The 27,286-nt window shown below is 42.1% G+C and overlaps 1 protein-coding gene across 4 annotated transcripts in view; it reads left to right on the forward strand.

Moving 5' to 3' along the window:
- Positions 1-25,534, forward strand: part of LIN54 (lin-54 DREAM MuvB core complex component) — a 29,658-nt gene extending 4,124 nt beyond the window's left edge. Inside the window, exons 1-14 of one of the 4 annotated variants that reach the window (XM_088531653.1) lie at positions 1,816-1,836; positions 7,766-8,493; positions 12,252-12,372; positions 13,337-13,482; positions 14,839-14,994; positions 17,218-17,434; positions 18,281-18,354; positions 18,530-18,727; positions 19,566-19,657; positions 20,530-20,601; positions 21,140-21,242; positions 21,511-21,648; positions 22,429-22,631; positions 22,718-25,534. In XM_088531653.1, the coding sequence (XP_088387779.1) occupies positions 7,801-8,493; positions 12,252-12,372; positions 13,337-13,482; positions 14,839-14,994; positions 17,218-17,434; positions 18,281-18,354; positions 18,530-18,727; positions 19,566-19,657; positions 20,530-20,601; positions 21,140-21,242; positions 21,511-21,648; positions 22,429-22,631; positions 22,718-22,919 (2,415 nt within the window). In that variant the 5' untranslated portion in view covers positions 1,816-1,836; positions 7,766-7,800 and the 3' untranslated portion in view covers positions 22,920-25,534. Of the gene's footprint in view, positions 1-1,815; positions 1,837-7,765; positions 8,494-12,251; positions 12,373-13,336; positions 13,483-14,838; positions 14,995-17,217; positions 17,435-18,280; positions 18,355-18,529; positions 18,728-19,565; positions 19,658-20,529; positions 20,602-21,139; positions 21,243-21,510; positions 21,649-22,428; positions 22,632-22,717 lie in introns of those variants that run through there. The other 3 variants (XM_088531650.1, XM_088531651.1, XM_088531652.1) reach the window with 3 other exon arrangements.
- Positions 25,535-27,286: the final 1,752 nt, after the last annotated feature.

Below are 27,286 nucleotides of genomic sequence, written 5' to 3' on the forward strand. Positions count from 1 at the left end.
AACACGACAGAGGTGACATAGATTGTTAATCTCTTTCCTCATTAAAAGCAAACAAATTAATCTGAAAACTCCTAACTGTACGATGTAAAGCTGTCACGTCCATAATGTCTGGTAACGCTGCTTTAATTTAAGCACAGTAAAATGGCTAAATTACTTATCCTGCTGCTTTTTTGCACCTATGCACTATTGGAATGTATAGTCTGTTATGTAAAGAAGTGCTCGTTTAATAGCATATATAGTCATGGAAATGAGATGGTATGAGCTGAGTGATTATGGTTGCCTTGGGAACTATAATCTTAAATTTTGTAACTAATGCGCCAGATTAATTTATGATGAAGAATATAAAATGTCTGTTTGGCTTGAAATATTTTATAGTTATATTTTAGTATACCTTATAACTGATATAAATGATTAAATACTTACCCTAATTGAGCTTTGATAACTTGATACGGAGTAAGATTCTTATTTTCCTCTTTGTATGCTCTGCTTTGGTTTGTACTTGATGAATCTCAGGCATGACCCTTTGGGACGTGTACATGCCAACTTTCTCCGTATCTTGTCGTCTTTAGAACACGACCAAGTGAATGGAAAATATGTTATCTGTTGTTTCACATGCACTTTTTTTCTTAACATGTTAATGGCTATTTGCTTTTGCTGCGCTATTCTGTATGCAAACAGTGAGTTGGCTGACCTACATTATTAATTTTTTCCACTTACCTTCTGTTAATCGTAGCTTTGCTATGGGTTAATCTCTTTTTGTTTTGCATGACATTTTTTAAGGCAATCTCTAGCTCAGTAAGCTTCAACAAAAGACTGTGTGGAAAAAAAGGGGTGCTGAGTGATTTTGTAATTCTTTGCTTTATGACAAAACAAACCTTGCAGTTTTTAAGACAAAATATAAAGTGTAGATGAGTAAGAAAATAAAGAACACATCAAAGGCATGACTGTTTTTATTTACCCATTACTGAAATAGTAGTAAGACTGACGGCTTCTGATTTGGAAAATTTTATTGCTTGGAGATTACCTGCTTGCACTTACAGTTCTTAATTTGATAATATGCTGATAGTGCTAGACCAATGTTGGGTCTCATATGCAATCGTGGAGATTTTCCTAGCAGGTGAGAGGCAGCGTGTCCCCTGCAAAGGGTTTCTTGAGACTGCTTTTTGTCTCCCCACACCATTAGTTTTTCTGAATTTCAGTGGCTTGGAATAGCTGATGGTGCTTGTCTATATTGCAATTAAATGGATGAGCAAATACAGCAAACCAACAAATAAAATAGTATGTTCATCATTTCATTTTGCTGTATAAAGTTACCCAGTAAAATAGTTGGTGCTCCGAGAGATTTTTTTTTTCCTTTGAAATCAACTTCTTTTCTTTTTAATCTGCAACCTTTTTTTTTTTTTTATGTTTGCATGGGTGCATTTTACTGTCACTTGCAATTCCCATACACTGCTATATACTGCTAGGGCAAGCCATGCCCTTGTGCATATATATATATTCCAAATTATTTAAATATGACAAGCTAAAACATAACTTCATCTAAGGATAGATTTATATAAATACTTTTTTTCTCTGACAGAAAATAGTTCTGGTGCTTGTGCTGTTGCCTGCTGGCAGTGCAGCAGGATTCATACATTGGGAGGTACGATGAAATGAGGAAGGGTTGCTAACTTGTGTTACCTGTGAAGAGAAAAATTAGAAATTGCGAATGAACTATAGACTTTCTCAAGAGAGAAGCCTGAAACCCAAAAGGGGTTAGGTTACCTGCTAGGGATGCCCCCGGCTCCCAGCATGGCCAGGAGAAGGAAAAGGTCTCCCTCACTGTTCCAGGAGAACGTAAGTTTTGGGGATCTGTCAGTAAGACAACAGGTTGACTAAACTTTGACCACTGGTCAATTGTCTTGGATTTTGTGAGAAAATTGACATCTGTTGATATGTTGTTTTATTTGCTCTTTGCCTGCTCAAAGATCACATCTTGGATGCTGCAGCGCTCACTTTTCATGTGGGATTGCAGGGTGGGGAGGTGCTGAGACACCTGCTGATGCAGGTACATGCAGCTTAGTCCTGTTATGTGATGTTTTAACACAGCATGGCTGTAAAATAGAGCAGTCGTATTCGTGCAGTGCCAAAGCACACCAAATAACCTCCCCTGGCCCGATTATTTCTGCACAGTCAGCCCCAGTGTCCAGCTGTCTACGGCCCTGTTAATCTCCAATCCAGAAAATTGGAAATTGCTCATCAACAAAAGCATCTTTTGTACGTGCAAAACTTTTTTGGAGGGGAAAAAGCGCAGGCTGTGAGGTAGGTCATCTTGCAATACAAAAGCAGAGAGGACTAGGCTATTTGTTTTCCTTTGAGGAAGAAAATTAAGGCTTTGCATTAAATTGCTTCTTCTCATATAAATTTTGCAAATGAACAGGGACAAAGTAAGATAGAGTGAATAACCCCGTGTTGCTTTAGGGTATTATAGGACAGAGTTCGTATAAATAAATCTGTGTGTCACTAGTCCTCCAAATGACTTTTTCTGGCTCACTCTGCAAGATTTTTTTTCCCCTCAAATTTTTATCTCAATCTTAGTAGTTCGTTCTTCTGTTCTATCCGCCCAGAAGCTATTGAATCTTTTGGGCTATGATTTATGACTCAAGAAGCCTGTGTTCAAGCCTGAGGTCTCACTGCTATCTGAGTCTTTGAAATACTTCATTGAATGCCTTGCATTTATGGCCTTATTTTTCATCTACTTTTTCATCTCTAAAATTTAGTTTTGATAAAAAAACACATTATTGCCTAAGACACATCAGAGAATTCAATTTTTAGTGCAAAATGTTCTTCTGTGCAATGCCAGCTTATATTTGAAAGTTCAAGTTTGAACTCAGCCTGAACCCATGTGGTGGGTTTTTCTGTTTGTTGCTGTTGTTTGTTTTGTTTTTGTGTGTGTGTTTTCTTGCATTTTGTTTTGTTTTTGCTTGCATTAGACTTGTCAAATAAAATACGTAACGTTTTACCTTCTGCCCGGGCAGTGCTGCTGAGGCGCGCGTGATACGTAGAGTCACCACGGTGCTTCCCCAATGGCAAAGCCTCCGAGACGCTGCTGGATTAGTTCTCTGGTGGGATGAACCTCTGTACGTAAACACGGGGCTGAAATGCACCCTTACCAAAATGTTTGGCACTGAGCCTCATCTTAAAAGGTGTCCCATGTGATAACCCCCCATAAAAGTTCATGGGGAAATGGATATTAAGCCTGTGATAGCACTTTCTATGCAGAGGTACATTTAGGGCGATATTGCTCTATGTTCAGCATTCATTTGTAGCCTGACATTTGCGGCATGCCCTAAACTTTTAATTATTTTCACTGTGACTTCTTAATAGTGTAATTGAAAATATTGCAGCAAAAATAATAATTTAAATAATGTCTTATGGGCTATTTCTTTCAGCCTTGTTAGCAAGTTTATATGAATCCCAAGGTTAAAAATCCTTCATTAAATTCTAAGCCCTTATCTACATGCCTAAAATGTGGATTATTCATGGCTGCAAACCCCTTCTGAAGGGATTTAATGATTATAAACTCACGCAACTTTTGTCTTTTGTACACTTTAATGTCCCAAAACTGAGAGACTGTAATGGAAACCAAAGCAAGGGGGAAACCTTTTCATTTCTTGTTTTCTATTTTGTTTTTATTTGGCATGGGTTTTTTTCCTGAAAGTAGCATTTTGTTTTTCATTACAAAAACAAAAAATGCAGAACTACTCTGAAGTGTTCCGCTGCAAAGGGGATCATATGTGTGTGTGTGTGTGTGTGTGTATAAATATATAAAATCTCCAGTGCTCTCCTGGCAAATTGCAGTTAAGCAAGGTATGCAGAAAAGAAGTGTTTAATGGTTAAATGTTACATGATGATGAAAGCGACAACACTCTCCCTAAGGAGAAAAGGGCAAACGTAGATGCATATGGAAGCTATTTCTGTGGTAAAAGTTAAAATTCCAAGAGGGATTCTCTATTTCTGCCTTCTTAGTCTGGACATGCCGGTCATTTGTTAAAAGCAGATAGGGATGTTGGACCTCTGCAGAAAATTACACAGAAAGCTGTCCTTGTAGTTTATCAAGAGTTGGCTGATCCAGGTGCGTTTTTAGAACCAAGTGGAAATATTGACTTCTCTGCTTGCTCTGAGCTACAAAAGGCAGTTGCCTAAAGTGTGGGCTGATGATTTAAAAAATAAAAAAAGCAAATCTGAAATTTAGGTATGGCTTAAAATGCAGCCTAGTATCTGTGAAGTTCTATATGCTCTTGCCCTTTTCTTTCCAGCTTTTGTTTTCTTTGAAAGGTTCTCTGTGACTCACAAGGTTTTTAGCCATATACTGTGCTGGAGGACTTAGCTGGGTTGTGAAAATTGCTTTTGTGCTCTGTGTGTAATCTAATTTCCGTGGAAACTTGCTGTGATCCCAATTGCATGAGAATTCATTTTCATGTGAAAAAACAACAGAGGTCAGGGGATAGCTGAGCCTTACAGTATATTTGCAACAGAGCCTTTGCTGTCAAGGAGGAAGATAGGGTTGTTGCATGCATAGCTGTGTCATGGTACAAAGATTTTTGTGGTGCAAGTTATGTATTTTTTACGACTGTAGTAGAAGGGTGTACCAGGGACACATTTAACTCTGTTACTGCAAAGATTCAGAGCCAATTTTCTTTCTGTGCTTCGGTAGCTGCAAATCTGTCTCCCATTTTCCGGACTTCAGGAAGCTTATTCTAATGGGGAATGTACGGTCTTGTTGTCAACTGCTTGAGGTTAGTGATCTAGTAACTGATTCCATATATAGGCCCCACCTGCAGGTGGTTCCTCTCCTGGAACACTGCATCTGTGATGATCTCCTGAAGGTAGAGGTGTTTTGTGGTGCTCTATTTTTCTTCTCTACACTTATTTTTAGGGGTTGTGTGGTACTTGTTTAAGAAGTCGAAAGGATTTGGCATTGCCGGTTCAAAGTTGTGCTACGCTTAAGTGTGTATCTGTCCAAGTTTCAAGGATATACCAGTTGCTCTAGCTGGCAAGGATACTTGCTTTCACTTGGCATATATTAACACTTTTATTGGTCCCAAGAGTATCTCTGCTATTTTAAGGGCTACACTGGACTTCATGCATTTATACAGCTATTTTATTTTGCCTCCCATTCAAGCCAAGTGCAAATACAAAATTAACCAGCGGTTTGATCTCCCCCTTTCCTGGTCAAAGTGACACTTGAAAAATGATTTGAAAATGAATATTGCCAGTGACTTTAGGGCAGCTTTGGCTGGTCGTTTTTAATCTGTATGGTTATCCCAAAGTCTTCTCGTGCCTGAGCAGGACAGCACAGGGAGGTGGCCTCTCCTGGAGTCCCGAAGGCTGCAGAGTCCCTCCATCCACTGTTGCTGCGTGATGATCTTCGTAACACGCAGCTGTGTCCAGACGCATCCTCCTAATACCAGCAGCCTCCATGTCTGAGTAATTGCTTTCTTTTTGCAGAAAAAAACAGTTTTGCCCTCACTGTGCAGCCCTTGCTACTGGTTATGGTTTATTAGAAATTCTGCACTGATGTATTAGTGAAATGAAAGGTTAAAATAGCTGGAAATTCACATGTGCCTGTCAGAAGCCAAATGTCCATGGTGCATTTTTATTGTCAGAAGTCAGCGCCTTTATCTTCCTCCTAAACTTTAGCCTTCATGAAGTTGCGTTGATAGGAACGTGGACATCTTTTTTGTTTTCCTCCCAAGTTTAATTTCAGCTGTGATGTAATTCTGAAAAAAGGCTGCAGTGCTTATATGAATGAATAGTGAAAAAGAAAGAGCCCTTAGCCTCACAAGAACTTTGAGAACCACAGTATAGCATTTGCAGGTATTGGAGTATTATATTAAGCAATGACAGCTATAAAAACAACTCTTCTCTATTATTTCTTTCTTAATAGCAAACTTAAGTCCATCCCAAGGATAAGATGGTCAGAGGTGACTCACCCAAGCTGAACTTTGGTTTCTTTCTTCCCAATAGTACTCAGAATTTTTAGTTTTTCTCAAAACGATGTTCTCCAAAATCTGTCCAAGGCTATAGAAAAGAATTTAAGGCAAAACCTTGCTGCTGATGTGCATTGGCCCCAGTTTTTTTAATTGTGTATTTATATAAATGTGTGTTTTAGTGCAGGGGTTAAAGTGTGTGGGTTTTTTCCTCCCTAAACAGAGGGGTACTTCATGACACAAGTTCTTTCTGGGCTTTTAGTTCAGCTTGCCTGCCTCTGTAAGCTAAAACCATGTATTTAGTTATGTGTTCTTAGCATCTTAGTGATGTTCCACGGTCTAATAGTGTGCTTAGGCACTTCCCTTGTAGCACTTTCTTCTTTCAGTTTTGAATTAAATGTGTGGCCTTTTGTGGGTTACATCTCTTGTGTTCTTAAGTCTCCCAAGCCCATTTACATGTCTATGGCAGTATAAGCAGGTCAGAAAACAGGGCTAGGTGTAAGAGCTAGTGGCCTGATCATATGTTGAAATACATAATTTCTATATTTGTGTAATCTTATATACAGCTAACCAGTCTCACTTCAAAGCAGTGAAGTGATACTATTACTAATGGGGCCTGAGGAGCAAGATGTTTTGTCCAGCATTGGTCACCGGGGTTGGCATCGCTGCAGGCTCTCCTGGCATGGCTTTAGGAGAAGTGCTTTCCAAGGGGAGGTAATCCTGGCAGTGACACCAGATAACTTTGTACCTTAAATGCCTGCCAATGAGCGAGCTGACGGCAAGAGGGACCTTGGGTCACCGGAGTGAGTGATCCTTAGCCAGCCCGGACTTTTGAATGCTGATATGAGCCGTACTTGAGCGGAGTGAGGAGTCAAGAGGACATCTTTGGAGCTCAACAAAGTCAGTGAGTGCACCAGGGCTTTCCAGACCTCAGCGTTGTAGCACAGACAGCTCTGCTGTTGCTAGCGAGCTGGAAACCAGGGTTTGTGAGGATCCTGTCCCCTCACATTTAGCATGAACGTCCCAGAGCATCTGCAATATGTGTATCCACACCCTGTGTTCTCCCAAAAGGTGCAGGAACGTGCTGAGCAAGTGAGGCCATGGAGAGAATGCCTTAATAACCGAATAACCTGTCGTCTGCCTCTGGCAGCATTGCTGCTTTGTGAAAATTGTCACTCAGGGAGGCAGGGCTTGGACGTGGTTTTGGAGTGGGCTGCTGCTGAAGTTTTTGTGTTTAATAAAGCCCACAGACCCTAGACAACTGTTGCTTTCCTGTGTATTGCACCTGAGATGTCCGCAGGGAGCATTTGAACGCAAATGAATCCCCATGCATTTGGTAAAAAGGAGAGCTCTCTGAGGAAGGGTGACATGCTAGCAGATGTTGCGTGTACAACACAGCTTCTAACACTTGTCAGACTTGTAAAGCATTTTTATCTCTTATTTTCTCTCTGTCAGGTGGAATATCTGTGGTAAAGTGTCTGTATCCTCAGGGAATGGGCTTTCCTTTAAGCGTATTGTCAAGAGCAGATAGGGATTCTGCAAAAGGTCCATTCAGTTGACTTAAACAGATGATGCTGGAGAGGTTTGAGATGTAAATTATTACCAAAAGCAAATTAATATAAATGTGTTCCTGTGCCTGCTTATCTCTTGATAGACCTTCTCTGCTTGCCCAATGTGCTCGTTCTTTAAGAACTTGTGTTATTGTAGTTTCTTTTTTGGTAGTCATATTAAAGCTTTGCAAAATGTATGTTTTCTGGAAGCCAGTAACAAACTTTGTTGTGATGTTCTTGCAGTACCTGCTCCTGTCTTCACTGCCACAACTGCTAAAATGGAGGTGGTTTCAGCTGAAGTCAACAACTTGCTCCCGGAGGAAATCATGGACACGGGTATAACTTTGGTGGAAGATGACAGTATTGAGGCAGTTATTGTATCGTCACCCATGGGAGATTCTATTCCCATGGAAACAGAACTGGAAGAAATAGTGAACATGAGCTCGACCAGTGACTCGTCAGCAGTGGCCACCCCTGCGGTCACCGTGGAACAAGTGACCGTGCCCAGCAATCACTCGGGCGAAGCAGCAGCCAACGCGGCAACTGCAAAAACAGAGACGAACGCGGTAGTCAAGCCTGCCTTTCCAAGTGGCCTCCACAAACTCGGTGCTCAGACCCCTGTCACTATATCTGCCAACCAGATCATCTTGAACAAGGCCGCTGACCTTAAAATAGGCAATCAGAGCATTAAGCCAGACGGACAGAAACTAATTGTAACAACTTTGGGCAAGTCCGGCCAACCCATCGTGCTAGCGCTGCCCCACAGCCAGCTCCCCCCAGCGCAGAAAGCTGCCTCCCAGGCCCCCGGGGCTGACTCCAAGGTACAAGGCCAGCAGATCAAGGTTGTTATTGGGGGGAGATCAGAAGTGAAACCAGTTGTCGGTGTTTCCGCTTTGACACAAGGGAGTCAGTTCATCAATACAGCGGCTCAGCCTTCTGTGTTGCAGACCCAGCAGTTAAAAACAGTCCAGGTAAAATGAATTGTGCTGTTGAAACCTCTTAAAAGCAGTTATGTTGCTGCAACTCTTGTCGATTTCCTTCACTGACTTGCAAAGTATGCCTTTCATCCTTTGCGTTTGTTCCGTATATACAAATATGATGTTGCTCTCAGCCTCTTTTTCCATATGTAGGTTCATTTACAATTTCATGTCCTCTGCCTCTAGCTACTGCCTAGAAACTTAGGGTTTGTGTCAGGAAAAAAAACATTGAATTGTCAAGGCTTTTTCCATTATTTTTTTTAATAGATTCTGCATGCTTTCGGGAAGATTGAATTGTACTCTTCTGTGGCTGTTATTTCTTTTTTCTTAGTGTGCATTGCTTTCTTCCTTTAAGATAAAAACAGCTTTTGCTTCTAATGTTTTGTTATAAATAGGCTGCCCCCCCGGCCCTCCAAAAAAAAAAAAAAAAAGAAAAAAGAAAAAAAGAAAAACCTCACAGCATATGAAAACAGCATCAAGGTATCTTTTGTCTGCTTCAAATCTGCTTAAGTTTGTTAATAGCTGTGAACAGAGCAGGCATTCTCATAAACCACATATTCCAAATCTGACTCCCGAGTTTGGCCTGGAGCCAGAGATATTAGAAATGAAAAGAATCCGATGGGATCTGAAAATGTGTTGAAAAGAGCTGGGTTATTACCCAGATGGTCCCATTTTTTGTCTAATGCACAGTGGAACTAAGTGTGAGTGACTCTGCTCTAGACAACAGTGATTCATGAATAGTATCTCATAAGAATGAAGGAGGAGTAGTGCTCAGAAAGGCTTATGGAGGAAAATATTTTACTGTCTGTAAGTGAAGTGAGAAATAAAAATCTAGATATACAAATAAACACTAATATACTGCACATGAAAAATAACCAACTAAAGCAAACTCAGAGCAGAATGGTGAGTTCCCCAGGTGCTATTTCCTAGCAAGCAAATGTAAGCAACTGCAATTCTCATGCTTGGTTGTCACTGTATCTTTTCAAGACGCTTCTGCTCTTGGCTCAGCACAGACGCATTGAAGAATGGGTCAGTTGGTAGCATTTGGCTTCAGTTACTCCCTGCAGACTGACAGATACAGGCAAGCAGGGAGAGAATGACTTGGCTGCCTTGTGCTTTTTGTTTTTATCCAAGGGACACATGCAGATAGATGAGAGAAGTAATGCCCTTCATCATGAATGACATAGGAGGTAACCCACATTTGGAGTCCCTGGCGTGGCAAAAGAAGTTAGGTATTTACCCCATGGTCTTGGAAAGGCTGTTGGGCTCTTAGTGCCCCCCTTGGCACCTTTGGCATGGAAAGAAAGCTGTGAATACATCCCTGCCTCCCAAGGGTGCTGTGGAAGTTGTGGAACTGATTTGCCAAGATCTTTTGGACGCAAGGCAACACAGCAGCTCAGATGGGTGTAGAAAGATGAATTGCAGAAAGACAGCTTGAGATGGTGAAGGGCTCTGTTCAGTTCTCCTTACATCATCGCTGTCTTTTGAGGGATTTTCAGGTCACTAGAGGAATTAAATTAGCATTCTGCAGCCCTGCTGCGATCTGACTGTGCTATTCGAGATCTCAGCACTTCGGAAGAAGCGTAACGGACAGTTTGGGGAAATGTTCCTGAGGATCTTGCTGCCTCTCTGATGGCAGCTTTAGAGAGAGGAGGCTGCAGCCTGTGAAATGTAGCATGACCCTGGCTTCATCTCTACCAAGAGATTTCTTGCTGTCGCTTCTAGTATAGACCTGGATGACTGCGCCGATTTCAACTCTACTGGGAGGACAGAAAGTTGAAACTGTGTAGGCAAAACTGGCAAATACAAGGGCCCTCAGCCTGGAGCTCCAGCCTGGATACACGCTTACAAGAAATGCTGTGCTGCTGTATAGGTGCATTAACCAGGTTTGAACTTACAAATGACACTTAACCAGATATGCAGGTCCACTTGCATTGCTGTCACTAAGCCAGCCCAGCTTGAACATGTTGCCTTCTGGTAACTGCTGTTGCACCTTTCTGGCTGTAGCATTCTTGCTCTTCTGGCAAGATAAGTCCTTATAGTGGCTTCGTTTTGGCACAGTTATTCACTCTGACCTCAGACTAAACCCCGGGTCCTATTTCTTTGTCCTTGGTCATGTTCTCAGAAGCTTTTGCCACGGTGGTCTTCCTTCCCAGGCTTGGTCATGTTATCATTGCTCCAAAAATAAGTCAAATAGAGTACGGCTGTATGTTTAAGGTCCCATTAGGTTATGTACAGCATGGATTTAGAGTACATCAGCTTCTCTGTGGTAGCTGCCTGTGTACACATAGCCTTCTTCACTGGTAAATGGGAGGTAGGGTTTGTGTGTGTGGTCTTGTTTTGTTTTTTTCTTTGTCTTTTTTTTAGTTACTCTAATGCCGTTTAACAGTTAAAGGCAAAGTCTGATCTTAAAACTGCACTTGTTTGTCATGTTAAGGAAAGAGTTCTTGGAGGAAGCCCCTTATAAATAAAAGACGATTGCAGATAAATCCCTTCCATTCTGGAGGGGGAAGAGGCGGCATGTGTGCCTCTTAATCTAATAATGTTCTTTTGGAAGAGCTTGTTGCCTCAGGAAATATTTCTGCCATCTAATTCAAAGCAAGTTGCAGAGAGTGCACTTAGCTTGCGTAGGCCAAGAGAAGTAACATTAAGCTCCTTGTGATCAGGACCAGCAATGACAGAGGGCTTCAGAGAACTTGTTTTTACTGAAGCATCAAAGGGACGGTCTGTCACCTTGTGATTTCTCCTGGTTTCTGCAGTCTCGTACTGAAACAAGGAAGGAGTTTGCCCGCTGCTGCCTGGGAAGCAGTCACAAGTGGCTGCAGTGGATCCACTGCAGTGTCCAAACCCTCTGAAGGGCTCACTGGGAAGGGACAGCAAGTAGGGCAGGAGCTGTCAGTGCTCAGGGGCCAAGGGCCAGTCCTCTTCAAGCACTGACCATGTCAGACCTGCACTGGGTTTTCCAAGGCCATAAGGAATTCATTCATTAGTTAGAACGGGTTAGACCTCTTGCTTCCTAGACAAAAAACATTTCAAAAAACAAGAATCTTCTCGGGAGTCATTTCTGCTCTGGACCGATTTTATCAGTCGGTCTTGCACCCCTGCAGGTTGCACCTATGGAAAACAGCATTGTTCGTGCTAACCAGCTATTGTTTTTTTAAGTTCAAGGGGCTTTTTAAGCTTTCTGCCATCCTTCAGTTAAGAGATAACTTTCAAAATCATTTTAAAGCATATTTGAGGATTGTTCAAAGTCATTTTAAAGCATATTTGAGGATTTGAGCTCTGTGTTCCTGCTAGCCATGGATCACCTCGGGTGCCGGACTTTGCCCTTGCTTCAGAGAGTAGAGGCCGTAGTAACTGAAGTGCAGTAAAACCTTATGGCAGGGTAAGATTAACGTCAGTAGAATTAAGATGATGAATCTAGCAGGTGAAATGTGGGAAGTTGATAAGAAATGAAAATGCATGCAAATTGTCCCAAAAAAGGATTTTTTTTTTTTAACAAAAGTCAACTGTGCCAGGAATTAAGTTTGTCTTTGAAGAACCAGTTGTTTGAAGCTTTCACTCAATATAGCTCCAGAAAGAACTTCTGCATTGCTGAGGATAAAACGACTAGCACTTTTCACTGAAATGGGAGATGGGTGATTATTTCTGTTTCTGTGGATGAGCACGGCCCTCTTCTATGATTTTCTTAATTTGATGTTTTAGATTGGAAATGCCCAAGTTAGTTGGATCTTTTTCTATCCATCTTTCAGATTGCAAAGAAGACGCGCACCCCAACCTCTGGCCCAGTGATCACCAAGCTCATCTTTGCAAAACCAATCAATAGCAAAGCTGTTACGGGGCAGACGACTCAAGTATCACCAGTCATTGCAGGTTATACTTCTTGGACTTGTTTTGCTGTTTTTCTGGTTCCAAGAGATGGTGTTTTTAGATTTGAAATGTTACATACATAAGTGATAGCAAGTGAATCTGTTTAAAAAAGAAAAAAAAATCTCCCTGAAATTAATACAATGAAAAAATTGAGAGGACTTTTACCTAGGCCTGTGACAGAAGCATTCTTCATGGGTGAAAATGCCTCTCTACATGAGAGGAAAGTTTTTACAGATCTCTGTACCCTTTCTCCACCCTAAATGGCCAGCCCAACTTGCCAGCTGTGAAAGCTGAGGGGAAGGTGTAGCACATGTGCATTCTGTTTTCATTTTGTATATGACTACTTTTAATTGCCTGACATTTTTTGCAAACTGAGGCATAAGGTGTGTTTTTGAAAAAACTGTAAGAACAAGCAGACAGGTTCTGTTTAGGGAGTTGATGCCAAGGGGTCAGAGAAAAGGTAAGCTGTCACCACTAAAAACAAACTAGAAGTGTTGCATAAGCTAGATGGTATAATTCCCACAAATGGTGATGTGTGTCAGGTTGCACATGGTTTTAGTTGTGTGCTTTTACTCTTGCTTTATATATGGCCTATCTTGAAGTCTGGAAATTTCAGAAGAGGGCAGTTTTCCACTAGGACTATCCTTTTCCATGGTGGTTCTCGATGACTTAATCATCATGTTACCATTTGATTTTTAGGTAGAGGTTAGGCTGGATGATTTTTTCTTGTTGTGATATCAATAGTGCAAGACGCTGGATTAAATAGAAACTATGATAGAAGTGAGTCTGGGACAGAGAAGCTTTTTGTTCTTTGCCAAAGATAACAAAAGGAATTCCAGTGTTCTTCCTGGAAAGGTAATACATCCCCAAAGGTGGAGATAAATCATGAAAGCCAGAGAAGCCTTTTGCTTTAAAAGCTGTCATGAATGGGGACAACTTGAGCTGACTATATCTCTGTTGATTATAGGTAGGGTTCTTTCACAGTCTGCTCCAGGAACGCCACCAAAGACGATAACAATCTCTGAGAGTGGAGTTATTGGATCATCTCTGAGTACCACAGCTCAACAGACACCCAATAAAATAGCTATCTCGCCACTCAAATCCCCTAACAAGGTAAGGACTTGATTCTGGCTGCAGCCTTCCTGTCCCCCCTGCAACGTAGTTACCCATTCTGGCCATTTCTTGCCATTCCCTAAGCATCCACTCTGAGAGCTGCTGTACTCTCTTATCTACATAGTCAAATACTATATATTTTTTCTTAAGTTTTCATAAAAGGTCAACAGGCTGCTTTCCTTTCAAGAGGAGATCTCTGTGATGTTAATAGGCTGACACTTATTAACCATTGCCTAGTGCTGCACAGATGGTGTAAAATGTTATCTCTGCTCTCATCGGAAATAAGTGAGGTTTGCCATGGTCCTTGCTAAATGCAAAACCAAAGATTTGCACAGGTAGGCAAGGCATAGGAAAGAAGAACTTGCTGGTTACAGGCTGCGTTGCAGGCAAGTGTCAAGGTGACCCTTGCACGTTAGACTTGATAAAATTATCTTGAGAAGAAGAATTTTATTGGAAGGACGGTGAGTTTGAGACAGGAACCAAGAGCTGGGCTAGTCTAATTGTTCTCGGATGCTTATTTACATCACATGCTCTGCTGGAAGAATGACAAGTGTTTAGGCTTAGCCACACTCTTTTTACCTAGGATTACATAAATATGGAGCAAAGAGCTTCTAGTACTGCACAGTTACTAAGGCCAAATATAGGGAATAAGTAAGTTTAATCTTACCAGAATAAGAATTCATGGGGGGAGACTGAGTTCCATCTTGTTTTCACTGTAGAGGAGTAATTCTTTGTCTCACTTAAGAACAAACATATTGGGCTCAGAAATAAGGATCAATAGGAAGTGGGAAAGTTAAAGTAAAATGGAAAAAAGCAGTCCTAGAAGGGTCATGGGTATACAGAATATTGTAACGTTCCACTGTGCAGGAAGCTGGTTGGAAAAAAACAGGTCCCTGCAGGAATCTAAAAAGGGGACTAGGAAATGGTAATGAAATTCTTAGAGTTTGCCTGAATTCATGGTGTATGGTGAGGTGGTTACTCCCTTCTGCTCTGCTCATTTGAGATTTCTGTTTTTGTCATTTCTGTTTTGTTTTGAAACAGTCACAGTGCTGCTTATAAAGCTGCTGTTTAGCAAATCTGTTTGTGACAGTGCTCAAGCTTCAGTGACAGTTTTCTCTGTCTTTGGCTTTGGAAACTGGTAATGCCTTGAAGCTTCCAATGTGCATCTGAACGTATGTGCCATAGTTCGAAGGCGCCATCCGGGTGCGCGTTGATCAAGTGCCATGCCCTTGTCCCCAGGGAGAGCTGGAGGTGCCGGCTGTGAACTGTACACCTTGGATGCGGAGGGGGACCTGTATGTACAGGGTGTTGTTACTGTGCAGAGATTGAAACCAGCCTCTTTGTTTTGCCAAGCAGCTAACAGTGGTGTCAGTGGCCTCCCAGCCTCCCAGCTCCCCCCAGAAGACGGTGAGCGTCCCCTTGAATGTAGCTTTAGGACAGCAGATCCTCACAGTGCAGCAGTCTGCACCCTCTTCCCCTGGGAAGGCCATAGTCAACCACACAACGGCGCAGGTACCAACCGGCTTTTGTTTCGTCTTCTAGCATGTCTGTGTCTTGTCTCAGCGCTCGGGGCAGATGGGAGCACCAAAGGGCAGGTTTGCAGCGGTCAGTCTGTCAGAGCGTTCTTGTCGTGGCCTTCGCTTAAGAGCTGGCTCCAAAACTGCCCTGAGGAGCAGGCGCTTTCTAGGATGTAAACCACCATCAGTCTTCAAGGGCATGCAGGCAGAAAGCAGCTTTTCTACTGGGCAAGTCTTGTGCAGATCAAATACTCGCCTCTGTATATTAAATCTCCCCAGTCATCTGAGAGTCTTCCTATGACACTAAGAAAAGTTCCTCAGGTGCTTCAGTTCATTCCACTTGTGAATAGGGTTTGTGTCCCACTGAGCATGGCTGCTTTCCAGGTATTTCTGAGGCTGACAGCAGAGCTCATGCTCTTGCAGCAGAGATCTGCCCAAGCGAGGCACGGAGAGCTGCGGTTAGACGTGAGTAACTTCTGTGTCTCCGTTTCTAGAAAAGCGTCAGGGTGAGCGTGGAAAAAATCATTTCCATTAAAAAATGAAAACACAGAACTCAAGTCTTTCCTAACTTATTTTCTCTCTTTTGTAAATTATGTAATCTATTTTTATCTTAGTGTCTGCCTTCCTGTTTTGATCAGCATGAAGGGAGTTGTATGAGTGCAAAGAAGCAGGGGATTGCTTGAGAGGTGGACTTGCACATACAGCAAAAGACCAGGGACTCGGGCAGGTTTGACAGTCTTGTCTTGCCTTGACTGGTGCTTTGGGAACTTAGGCACCCGTAAGAATTATTTATTTTCTCCTGCAAAGGTTGTCTTTGTAAAAGAATTGCAAAAGTATTAATCATTTTAATGCAAGTGCCCAAAAAGACAGGATTGAGATGCCTGCACAGTACCTCCCGCCAAGGTATCTGCAACGGCACAAGGGTTTCCCTAGGCTGCACAGGCCCTTTTAAAGAACTAAGAACTGCCATGAAAATTAGATAATTTTCCCAGTTGTCCTTGGACTGCGGCCAATAATTCGTGTACTAGAAGCAACTTTGCCCACGTTGGTCTCCCTGTGATAAGACTTGTGCTGTGACTGTGCTCGCAGATAGCGCTTGTTATGAGTTGCTCTGGGTTGTTGAGGTTTCAATATATTTTTAAAGAAATTCCAAGAAAACACCTTTTCTAAAAGAATATCTGGTAAAATACATGTAAATATAGATGTCAGTTCTGTAAATACAGAAAGTCAAGATGCTGGGAAAATACAGTAGTAAATGGTGCATAAACTCTTCTAAAAACAAGGTATAGTATTAGTTGAATTTAATAGTGAAATAGAATACAAATGATGTATTTAATACCAATATTAAAATGTTTGGGGAATAAGAAGATGAGCTGTAAAAGAAGTGAGATACAAGGACAGAGCAGAGGAATGGACCAAGACTTTTGCAGTTGTCAACAGGCATGGAAAAGGGGCTGTTCTCCACCAAAGCAGTCATGTAATAAATGCATATAAGTCAAGTAAATATTTCCTTGTTAATGGTTCGTAGTTAGAGAGAAATTGGAAAGAAGTCTTGCAAAATGGGAATATGCTGTTGTTCCAGCTGAGTTATAGGAAAAAACTCTGCCAAATCTCTGCTTATTTCTTTTTCCTTGCTTTTTTCCCCTTGTTATTCTTGCGTCTTTCTTTCCTTGGCCTGTCTGCTTTCTCATCTGTTCATGCTTCAGTTTGTGCTGTGTTTCATTCCCATCTCAAGGGCTGCTCACTGATTCGTCCGACGGGATGTGTCTGTATACACAAAGATAAATCTCGCAGTAGTCCAGCACAAGCAGTTCTGCAGGAGCCTCTTACCCCTGTGTTTTTATTAGTAGTAATGTTCTTAGGCTTGTTCCTTGCTTGATTTTTGAATAGAAACTGAGCAATGTTTTCTTTAGTCATCTGCAGTAAAATCTGGCCGACATTGTATGTCGAGAAGGGGGCTGAGTCACCGTACTGTGTAAATATAAGATATTTTGGAGTTTGGCGTAAAAGTGTGCAAATGGAACCAAATTTCAAGACTTGCGGGACACTTAATCACTTTGCATCTCTGTTCTGCTCTGGAAAGTAAACGCAGGGATAATTGACTTTGTTCTTGTAGATAATACTAGTTAAGGAGCTGTTCACTAACAAATAAATAAATATGCTGAAGCTTTTTGCTTAGTTAAAAGTAACCTTACTGCTGTCTGTGTTGCCTTAACAGGCTGTGAAGTCAGCAGTGCAGACCATTACCGTAGGAGGAGTGGGTACATCTCAATTTAAGACAATTATTCCCTTGGCAACTGCACCAAACGTCCAGCAGATTCAGGTACCTGGAAGCAAATTCCATTACGTGAGACTTGTCACTGCCACAACAGCCAATAGTTCAACCCCATCTGCCAGCCAAAATCCCAGTACGAATACACAGCCTCTTCAGCAAGGTAAGTGCTGGTGCCCCGGACCTTGGCTGAGGCACCCAGTGAGGTTGGCTCAGCTTGTTTGCAAAGCCTTGACGTGATGACTACTTGATAGAAATCTTACAAGACTGCTGGACAGACTTGCTTTTGTGGTAGACACCTATAGATTTAGGAAGGCTTCATATTCCTCTGGTTTGAATGTGGAAATGCTTCTGTGTCCAGCTCTTCTGTAGTGAAGTTGAAATCCTTGGAGCATTTTGGGCATTTTTTTTCCCCCTGGCTTATCAGTTGTCTGGGTGATCTGTGGCAAGTCCTTGATAGTCCTGATGAAAAGTGTGAAGTTGGGAAAGGCCTACCTAGATTTTGCCAGGCTATTGCAACTTTAAGATTTTGGAATATAAGGTGCTTTCCAAGTGCCAGATGTTTCTGCTGGTTTCTGCCTGTGCTTTCTGGAGCTCTAGTGGAATAAGCAGGCTCAAACATGGATGTGCTTTTATATTCTTCTATTGACAAACGGAAATCCAGGTTCAGAGGTTGTATGCACCTAGCCTGCTTTTTAAAGTGTTGCTGTGAAACACATGCATGTGGAGTCCTTACTCATTTACAAAGGTGTTCTTTAAACATAACACTATTGATGTGACTGGTGTTAGATCAGTTGATCTCAAACACATAGATACAGTATTTATGAGTAAAAAATAATGTAGAAAAGATACTGGATGAATTATCCAAAGGAGAAAAGAAATTCCTAAGAGTTAGCCGCGTGGTATGAGATGAAGAGTATCTCTGTACTCCATTTTGGTCAAAATCTGGAGCACAGGGAACTTGGCTTATAAGTGATGAATGTCATGCAATGTGGTCTCTTTATCCTAGCGAAACCAGTGGTGGTGAACGCAACCCCTGTGCGGATGTCTGTCCCCATTGTGCCAGCACAGACTGTCAAACAGGTGAGCTCAGTGCAACAGACCTATTCCTGACTGATTTCTGCTGGACAACCAAGATGTCCAGTTTGCAGCACTTCAGTGCAAGGATTTATCAAAAAGTCTACGCTGGACAGACAAAGATTTCATAAAGATTCACCAAGATTTCACCTTTTTTTTTTCTTTTTTTTTTTTTCCCTAGGTGGTGCCCAAACCAATGAACCCAGCTTCCCAGATAGTTACTACTAGTCAGCCCCAGCAAAGACTTATTATGCCAGCCACTCCACTGCCACAGATACAGCCCAACCTCACTAACCTGCCCCCGGGCACCGTGCTGGCACCAGCGCCTGGCACAGGAAATGTAGGCTATGCAGTCCTTCCAGCTCAGTACGTCACGCAGGTACGGTGCTAACCCAGCGACAAGCCAAGGAGCTCATACGGCGTGGATTATCTTCCTGTTCAAGTTCTTCCTCTGTACCGTGTGTTTAGGAATTAGCTTTCTGCTTTGCTGAAATCTGCTTAAGGTTCAAAATGACAAGAAACGCAAACGATAAGTTCTGCTGAAGGTTAATTAGCCTATCAATACAAAGAAGGATAGTTTTATCAATATCAGTACAAATAAGGATAAATAATTTAATTTATTAGGTACACAAAACAAACTGTGCAACAAGAGCAACCGGTCTTGTTCCCCTTAGTTAATTGCATGTGTTTCGTTTTTGTTTTATTTCAAATCATTTTTTTGCTGTGGTGTGGGTTTTTGTTTGTTTTTTGGGGTTTTTTGTTTTGGGGGTTTTTTTTGTACCAAAGTGATAATGTACTGTTGAAAATATAGGCCCACAAACACCATATGAAGTGGGTGGTAAGTGACTTGTAGACTGAGAAAGCTATTGTAGGTTATTAGTGCAGGAGGTAAAGTTGATGTATTGGGGAGGGATTCCTTTAGGGGAATAAGTGGAAAATAAATGTGGCTTTTAGGAAGTGTTTGGTGTGAGCATTTATTTGTGGTCTCTGTTACATATATGGCTATAGATGCTCTAGCAGAGAACAAAAACAGCCTGAAATAAAGTTTTTCTACTAGATGTGCAGGCCTGGTCCAACTTCTACCAGTTTCTGAAACTATAGTGAAAGGCATAGTATTTTGCTAAGAGCAGATGAAATGTCAATTAAAAGATTTGCTGGAAATAACATTGTATAAACCTTTGTTTTTCATGTTACACATTAACATTTTGTTTTCTTAGCTACAGCAGTCATCTTATGTATCTATAGCAAGCAACACCAATTTCACAGGGACATCTAGTATCCAGTCCCAAGCACGGCTGCCATTCAACGGGTGAGTGTTAGGCACACAGATTTTAAAAAGCAATCCTCCTGCAGGGTGAGCTGCTCAATAAACTGCTTGCATCCCTCTCAAAAAGAAGAAAATGTATATATGTTTTTCCCTAAAGGAGAGCAATAGCAGTTGTTATGAATTTTATTTCCGCTTCTACACCCCAGTAATTTTGGCAATTCTGACAAGTCTTGCTGTGTTTCTGCTCTTCAAAAATTGAGTATGCATAGGTAGTTTTCAGGGCTGTAACCTGAAGTGTGATGCAAACTAATCCCAAATCCAGATGCAGCTATTCAAATGAATTGGTTTGTTTTAATCTCCTGGTATTGCATGCAGAAATTGTTGGATAAGGATGGACTTTATCTCATCAAAACTGATTAGTGACACAAAATCCCTGTTTTTAAGAGTAGTTAAATCCAATCTCTGCTATAATTTTTTTTTTAAGCTGAATGCTGGATTTTGGCTTTCTTGCTTGTTCTGAAGCTTGTAAGCTTCATTTAATTCCAACTTGAACAAAACAAAAGGCCTGGTCAAGCTGCGCAGCCCTTGGCTGCCTGCAGCCCCTGTTGTGGCTAGAGGTGCTCTGGGGCAGTAGTTATGATCCGTTGTTTAGCTTTGAGCCTTATTGCTGCCTTAGGCACACAGCTAGATGGGCAGCCAATAACATGGCTCTTCCTGGGTTGCAACTACTACATCCTTTATTGTAGTTGCATAAACACAGTCAGCCAAAAAGCTATTGCAAGGGGACTGTAGAGGTTTTCCTGTGCTTGTATATAAGCCACACATGTGAATTTCAAGTAGGAAGAAACTGATAATATAGCAGATGTGTAAATAGTTCACTTCAGGATGTGTTTTCTTTTTTTTTTTTTTTTCAGAATAATTCCCTCTGAATCTGCCAACCGCCCCAGGAAGCCTTGCAATTGCACCAAGTCTCTGTGTTTGAAACTGTGAGTAGAGCTTGTTTTTAAACCTTCCAGTTTTGACATTGCACATTTATGCCAAGAGCCAGAATACAAGATTTTTATGTGTACGAAAAGTGGAAGGTCTGCAATCTATTTTAGATTGTTGTTGATCCCCTCCGTGGAAATGGTGCAGTGCCTGTGCCATTTGAATGAAGCAGAGGGGAAACTGTGGCCACCTCAGTTTATCCCAGATTGCTAACCTTGCAGCCTTGTGCATGGGGGAGCAATTTTATCCAGCATTTGGACTTGAGTTGTCGTTGCTGTGAGTGCAATTAGATTCTACAGTACCACTAGTGGATCCCTACCAAAACATGCCAAAAAAGCCATGCTGAGTTAAGTAGCTCAGAAAGATTGTGCTGGGTATTTTTTTGAGGCACATGACTAGATATATGTTTTTTCATTGAGTCTTGCTTATTCTGAGGAGATACTTTTCAAATGCCAAATGGGTACAGAGGCAAAGACTATTATGATTTGAGGAGCTTTCTAACTCGAGGCCATCTAATTTTTTTATCTTCTGTTTTAGGTACTGCGATTGTTTTGCAAATGGTGAATTCTGCAATAACTGCAACTGTACAAATTGTTACAACAATCTGGACCATGAAAATGATAGGCAAAAAGCAATAAAGGTGAGGAATCTTTTCTGTCTGATCTTCTCACGTCATTGAACTGAAAAGCATGTTCCTATTGAATAGCACTGAGACAGGACAGCCGACCTTTGGGTTCCCCTGTGTACAGCTGGGGGGAAAGCAGTAGCTTCTACCTTGTAAAGCTACAGGGTGCTTAGGGTAGGTTTATAAAGCCCCAATATCCTACCTGTGTGGGAGGTTTAAAGCTGTTGCCTTTAAATCCTGCTCCCCGTGTGTGATGACTGATGTTTTGAGTCTGTGTTGACAGGCCTGCCTGGACAGAAACCCTGAAGCCTTCAAGCCCAAAATAGGGAAAGGAAAGGAAGGAGAATCGGATCGGCGACACAGCAAAGGGTGTAACTGTAAACGCTCGGGATGTCTGAAAAACTACTGTGAATGTTATGAGGTATAAAACATGATCTTGTCCTAGCCTGTGGCTTTTCTTTTTTGGTACTGTGCCTTCTCAACTCTGCTTTGTCACTTAAGTTGTGTTCCCCTCCTGACACTTTGACTTTGGCCAACATTTGAAAAGGTGCCTGACTAGTACCCATGTCACATCTTACTGTTATCTGTATACTTTGTAAATAGTGTCTGTATTTAGTATGCAGCAGGGAGAGTGCTTCTCATTTTGCAATGGGCCATCTAAGACTTTTCAGTATTGTTGCAATGGTTACACTGATCTGGCAATTTGCACATACAAAGCAGTGCATGTTGCAAAATACATTGCTTCCCTTGAATTTATTTCTAAAACACCCAGCAACTATGTACTCATCTTGAGGTTGTCCTTTACTGAAGAGCAATAGTTCATGAATACATCTATGGCACCATCTCTCTAGGAGCTCGAGCAGTTAAAACAGCATACTGCACGAGAACACGTAAGGCTTTGGAAGTCAAAGGCCAAAATCTTGTTGTTTCAGCTAAATGACTGTTTTAGCAGAGGTGGAATTCCCCTCTTAGTGAAATTCACTCGGGTTTGAAAGGATAACTGAAATCTTTGACTTGCGTTTGTCTTGAGCGTTTGTTCCAAGGAGACATCTTGCCTTGATTTCAGAACTTAGAGTAAACCACACTGGTTTCTTCCAGGGCATAATTGGTAACACACTACAGCAGAAGTAGCTCTTCCCCACAGTTTGTCATAAAACGGGTCTGAACTGCAACTACTTACCTCATGACCTGTTTCTTTCAGGCAAAAATCATGTGTTCTTCCATATGTAAATGCGTTGGCTGCAAAAACTTTGAAGAGAGTCCGGAGCGCAAGACGCTGATGCATTTAGCAGATGCGGCCGAAGTCCGAGTCCAGCAGCAGACGGCAGCGAAGACCAAGTTGTCTTCCCAGATCTCGGATCTGCTGACAAGGCCAACGCCAGTGCTCAGCAGTGGTGGGGGCAAGTAAGTTGATGCAGTTCCCCTTGTCACTTGCTCCTAATGGGATCTTTAGTCTTGTGGGGAGTGACTGGGGTTTTTATTCCGTTCAGGCTGCCCTTTACCTTTGTCACCAAGGAGGTAGCGGACGCAACCTGTGAATGCCTCCTCGCGCAGGCGGAGCAAGCGGAGAAGATGGGCAAGTCCAAAGCAGCCGCGGAGCGCATGATCCTGGAGGAATTCGGACGCTGTTTGATGAGAGTTATTAACTCTGCAGGGAAGTCCAAAAGTGACCCTTGTGCCATGAACTGCTGACTCATGCATGTGAGCTACAGCTAAGCGGACTGAACGGAACATTTAAGGCACAGGGACACTTTGGTTTGGGACAGAGGATTTAACAATATTTGTTAATTTGGTGCTTGTTTTAAATTGACTTGCAAAAGATTGAAATGAGAAATTCTTTTCTAACAGATGTAGAGTCTTTTAAATCTTAGCTAAATCCTCTTCTACTTATGACGATGCCTAAAGGTGAATTTTCCTTCCTGATGTTGTACAGCTTTTAACCAGGGTTTTCTAAGACTTGGATGTTTTCTTCCCGTCCCCCCAAATAATTGCCTCGAGGGCATATATAAATTATTATAATATATATTATTTACGGTGTATGGAGTTGCATCACAGTATGCATATAAGAAAACCCAGATGCTGACAACAAACAGATGATGCTTTTGGCAATGAGCCCAGAATACAGAGAGATATCAGTGTAACCAAGGTAATTCCAGAAAGAACTATGTACAATAGAGCATCTAAATGGCCAATAGTCCTGGTACTGAGGAGTGGATACAGGAGGCTCCTTAATGTGTGCAGCAATGTGAAACACACAGTTGTGTGTGGGTCAAGAATCTCACCCAAGCAGGGCCCAAGGTGCTCAGAGGTAAATGCAGCTGATATATATTTTTTTGCTTGGTGGCTTTGCATGATAAAATCTTTGGTGAGAGCTCAGGTGTTTTCTAAGCTGGAATGTGAAAGCTGAGGCAGTGTCCTGCTTGGAAAAGCAAGAAGGAGCAGAGATGCTGTGATGCTCGGCTGCCTGCCCAACATCATGCAGTGCTGGCTTGAGTGACAAGCATCTGGATGCTGTGGCTTAGGTTGAGCTTGGTACTCGAAGGTCTTGGGTAGTCAAATGTGTCCATGGAAGTAGGGGGATTTGGCCTGTTGCGTTTTTGAGGGTCCAGCTGGTACCCTGGAGGGGTATTTCCAGCCCTAGAGGCTGGGGTGACAGAGTACGGTGCAACCATGGTTGTCTCAGTTGGGACTTGAGATGTCTGCATCCAAACTGACCCTGTGAACAGGTGTGGAGATCATGTTTGCCCTGGTGTGGGGGTCATCTCGATGCTCCTTTTTCGTATGTTGTCATGTTAGTGATTTTTTTTTTCTTTCTTTTAGTTGAAAGTTTTTAGAAGTTGTTTAGGACAACCATGAGAGCCGTGATCGTACAGGATGCTAGCACAGAATCAAGACTGCTACCAAAACATACATGCTGATCCTTTGACCAAAAAAAAAAAAAAAAAGAGAGAGAGAGAAATCACCTATGGCAGTGTATAGATTAGGGTGGGGGTTTTTTTCAGTATTTGTTACCATTTGAGGCAAGCTTAGATCACAGTTTTGATAGTGGAACACATTTACAAACTGAAACCGGTAAGGTATTGACCTAAAAGTAGCATAATAACCATGTTTAACCCCAGGTGTTTTTATTAACTGTCTTACTGCTGCCTGAAAAGAAAATTTTAAAAAAATGCTGTCTTTTTTTCCAAAAGGGATTTTGTATTCCTTGTGTAATTGTAAATACAGAGATATGGCAGAGCTCTTCCTCGGGGGTTTTGAACAAGGCCAGGCTGGGAGAAGGTAGGGACAAGGCAAACCAGCAGCAGAGCCAAGTGCCTACATGTGTGAGGACGGCAGCAGGATGGGAGGATGCTTCCGCTCAGCGGCTTCTCCCCATGCTCCAGGACACTGAGCAAAAGGCCCTTTCTCTTCAGCCCACATTTGGTGCCCCCCAAAACAGCTTCCTGAGGTGCAGGGGAGCAGATTTGGCCAGCTGGTCACCATCTGAAGAGCCCTGTCCTGTAGCAGCATCTCCCTGAGCAGAAATAGCAAATACGCGTGTGCAAATCTCCGAAAAGGGAATCCATCGCTCACTTGAAGTAATGCCATTTTTTCCATAATTAGGACTTGGATTTATTAACAGTCAGTGCAGTAACTTTACATGTAGATAGTGCAGATATTCAGTTTACTTCTAGTGACCTAATATAGTATGTCAAGTAAGATTTGTATAAATGTAAATTAGTGTAAGTGAATGAAGTAATACCTACTTACGTTATTTTTGAAACAGATTGCAATATGCCTTCTTTTGTTTAGACTTCAATCCATGTTAATTTTGTATATATTCTGTGTCTTACTCCAAATTGCACCTTTTGTGATGTGTATTTATATACAGTGTGCAAAAACACTTGTGAAATTTAGATAACAGTTGTAATTATGTATGATGGCATTGCTTGAGAATATTTTGCTTGTAAAGACTTTGAAGGTGCAATCAAATGCTCTTAGTTCTTCTTTGTTGTTCTGAAGAAGCTCTCTCCAATGCGAACTTGGATTCCCCTCTCCCTGGTATAGTATATATGAATTGGTTTTTGTACTTCCTTAGACATTTTCATCAAACTGCTGGACACGATCTACAGTCAAGTTCATCCGGTTACATAAAAATAATTGGGAAAGGGGCAAGGGTTCATTTTCTAGTTCTGTTTACATCTGAAAGTAGAAAAATTAAATTTATATTTACTAGACCTATTCAAAGAATACACTTTTCTATATTGTAAAAATGAAACAGCCAGATAAATCACAAAGAAAAATAAACATTTATACTATTCTGTAAATATGATCTTTTTGCCCTCCTTTCCTTGAGTGCTGACAAATACGTGGAAGGATTTCTCACAGAAATGGCAAAGCAGTAAAGAGTTATCAGTAGGCACAGTTTTGATGCAGGTTCTGCCTCAACTGGTACGTGAATCCTACTGGAGACGACCTCTTGGTCACTTGAGTGCATTCCTGGATAGCAATGACTGTGGCACACCACCAGGGAGCTGAGCCCATGTCTTGGTCTTTATTTTTGTAATTGTTTCATAAGAAACAAGCTTTTGTGTGCTGGTCAGACAACAGTTTTGTTTTATGAGTGGCTAGGAATTTTTTTTTTTTTTTTAAACAGCTCTGTCATGTTACGTTACCTGCATTAAGGAATGTGAAGCAAAAAGAGAGCTTGCCCTCTCTTTTTTGGTTCTTGTGTGTCTGATTTCTCCAGAAGAATATCAGGCCCAAGTAAGTGAAAAAGGGATGAGGTTTGGATTCCATGCCATGAGACGTGTGAAGAGGTAAGGGCATGCCCAGGAGGCTGTGGCCAGAATGGGCTTGGTGTTGCTGTGACAAAGGATGCTCCATGTTTCACCGGTGAACATCTGGACAAGAAGTGTGGGTACGAGAAAGCAGTGTCTGAGATAGGCTGTGTGGAGAAAGGGGAGGCAGGAAAAATCTGCTCATAGTGGCTGTAGTGAAGGCATGTGCATAAGACTGGGCACTGAGTCAGTGACTGGCAGAGTAGGTGGTAACAGCAGCAGCAGTGCAACTCCACCCTGAGCAAGCTCCCCTGTGGGCCAGGTAGGTATTTTCCTTTTGGTCAACACCCTCTGGTTGCTTCCCAGGCAGTAACTACGCCAGGTTAGCACAGCTGAGAGAAAAAAAGGCTTCAGGGAGATGGAAGGAGCCCTCAGGAACAAGTCCTGATGGTGCATCCAGCCTTGGCATCCAACTCGTGTCTGCAGCAGCCTCCTGTCAGCGACATCTCCTTGTAGTCCCTTTGAGCAGCTTGCAGTGCAAGTCATTTATTGAACCTCTCCAGTTTAACTGCTCATTCACCTGGGGCATCTTTCTCCACCAGGATCTGGCCCTCTCCTGCCCACCTTAGTGAGAAATGCTGATACACAATCCTGGAAAGCTGCAGTAATTCTACCAGACAGTTGAGGACTTCTGTGGCATTCTTCCAAACCCTCTGCCACCCAACCTGAAGTGAATTACAAAGGGATGAGTAAACTGTGCAAGATGTTTCAGCCCTGGGACTACCAAAGTGCCAGAGTCATCCTGCACTGTTAGTCAATGAGCAGCGACCACAGTAGTGGCACAGAGGAGAAATCTGAACAAAGAGGAGCTCCCTACAGCCCACCTCTGTGTGCACAATGTTGCCCCCAAGGCCAGGAGCTCGTGCCTGGTGCAGAGCAAAATTCACTATGAGGGATGAGGCTTCATCTGAACCCAATGACACCATGTTTCACTTGACAAGAGACCAAATGTCTAATGTGACCAGCGAGTGGTAGCAGCCTTAACTGCCAACAGGAAAGAATAACAGTACAGCAGGGCCTGCTCCCCACAGCTCCTCTCATTTTGTTGCTGGAGCTTTAGATGATGCGAAATGTTGGAGCTTGAAGTTTGTGGTGGAAACAATCCAGCCACTGAGACCTCGGCGGCATTTTGGCAGTTGCCCTAAAAATTCAAAAATAACATTTATATTTATATATATATATACATATATATATATATATAGTAAGAGTTACCTTTACACAGTCGCTTGTGGCAGCAGT

The sequence above is a fragment of the Tinamus guttatus genome, unplaced genomic scaffold (assembly GCF_059628265.1).
Source record: "Tinamus guttatus ecotype Peru unplaced genomic scaffold, ASM5962826v1 Tinamus_guttatus_pri_ptg000423l, whole genome shotgun sequence".
In the NCBI taxonomy this organism is placed as follows: domain Eukaryota; kingdom Metazoa; phylum Chordata; class Aves; order Tinamiformes; family Tinamidae; genus Tinamus; species Tinamus guttatus.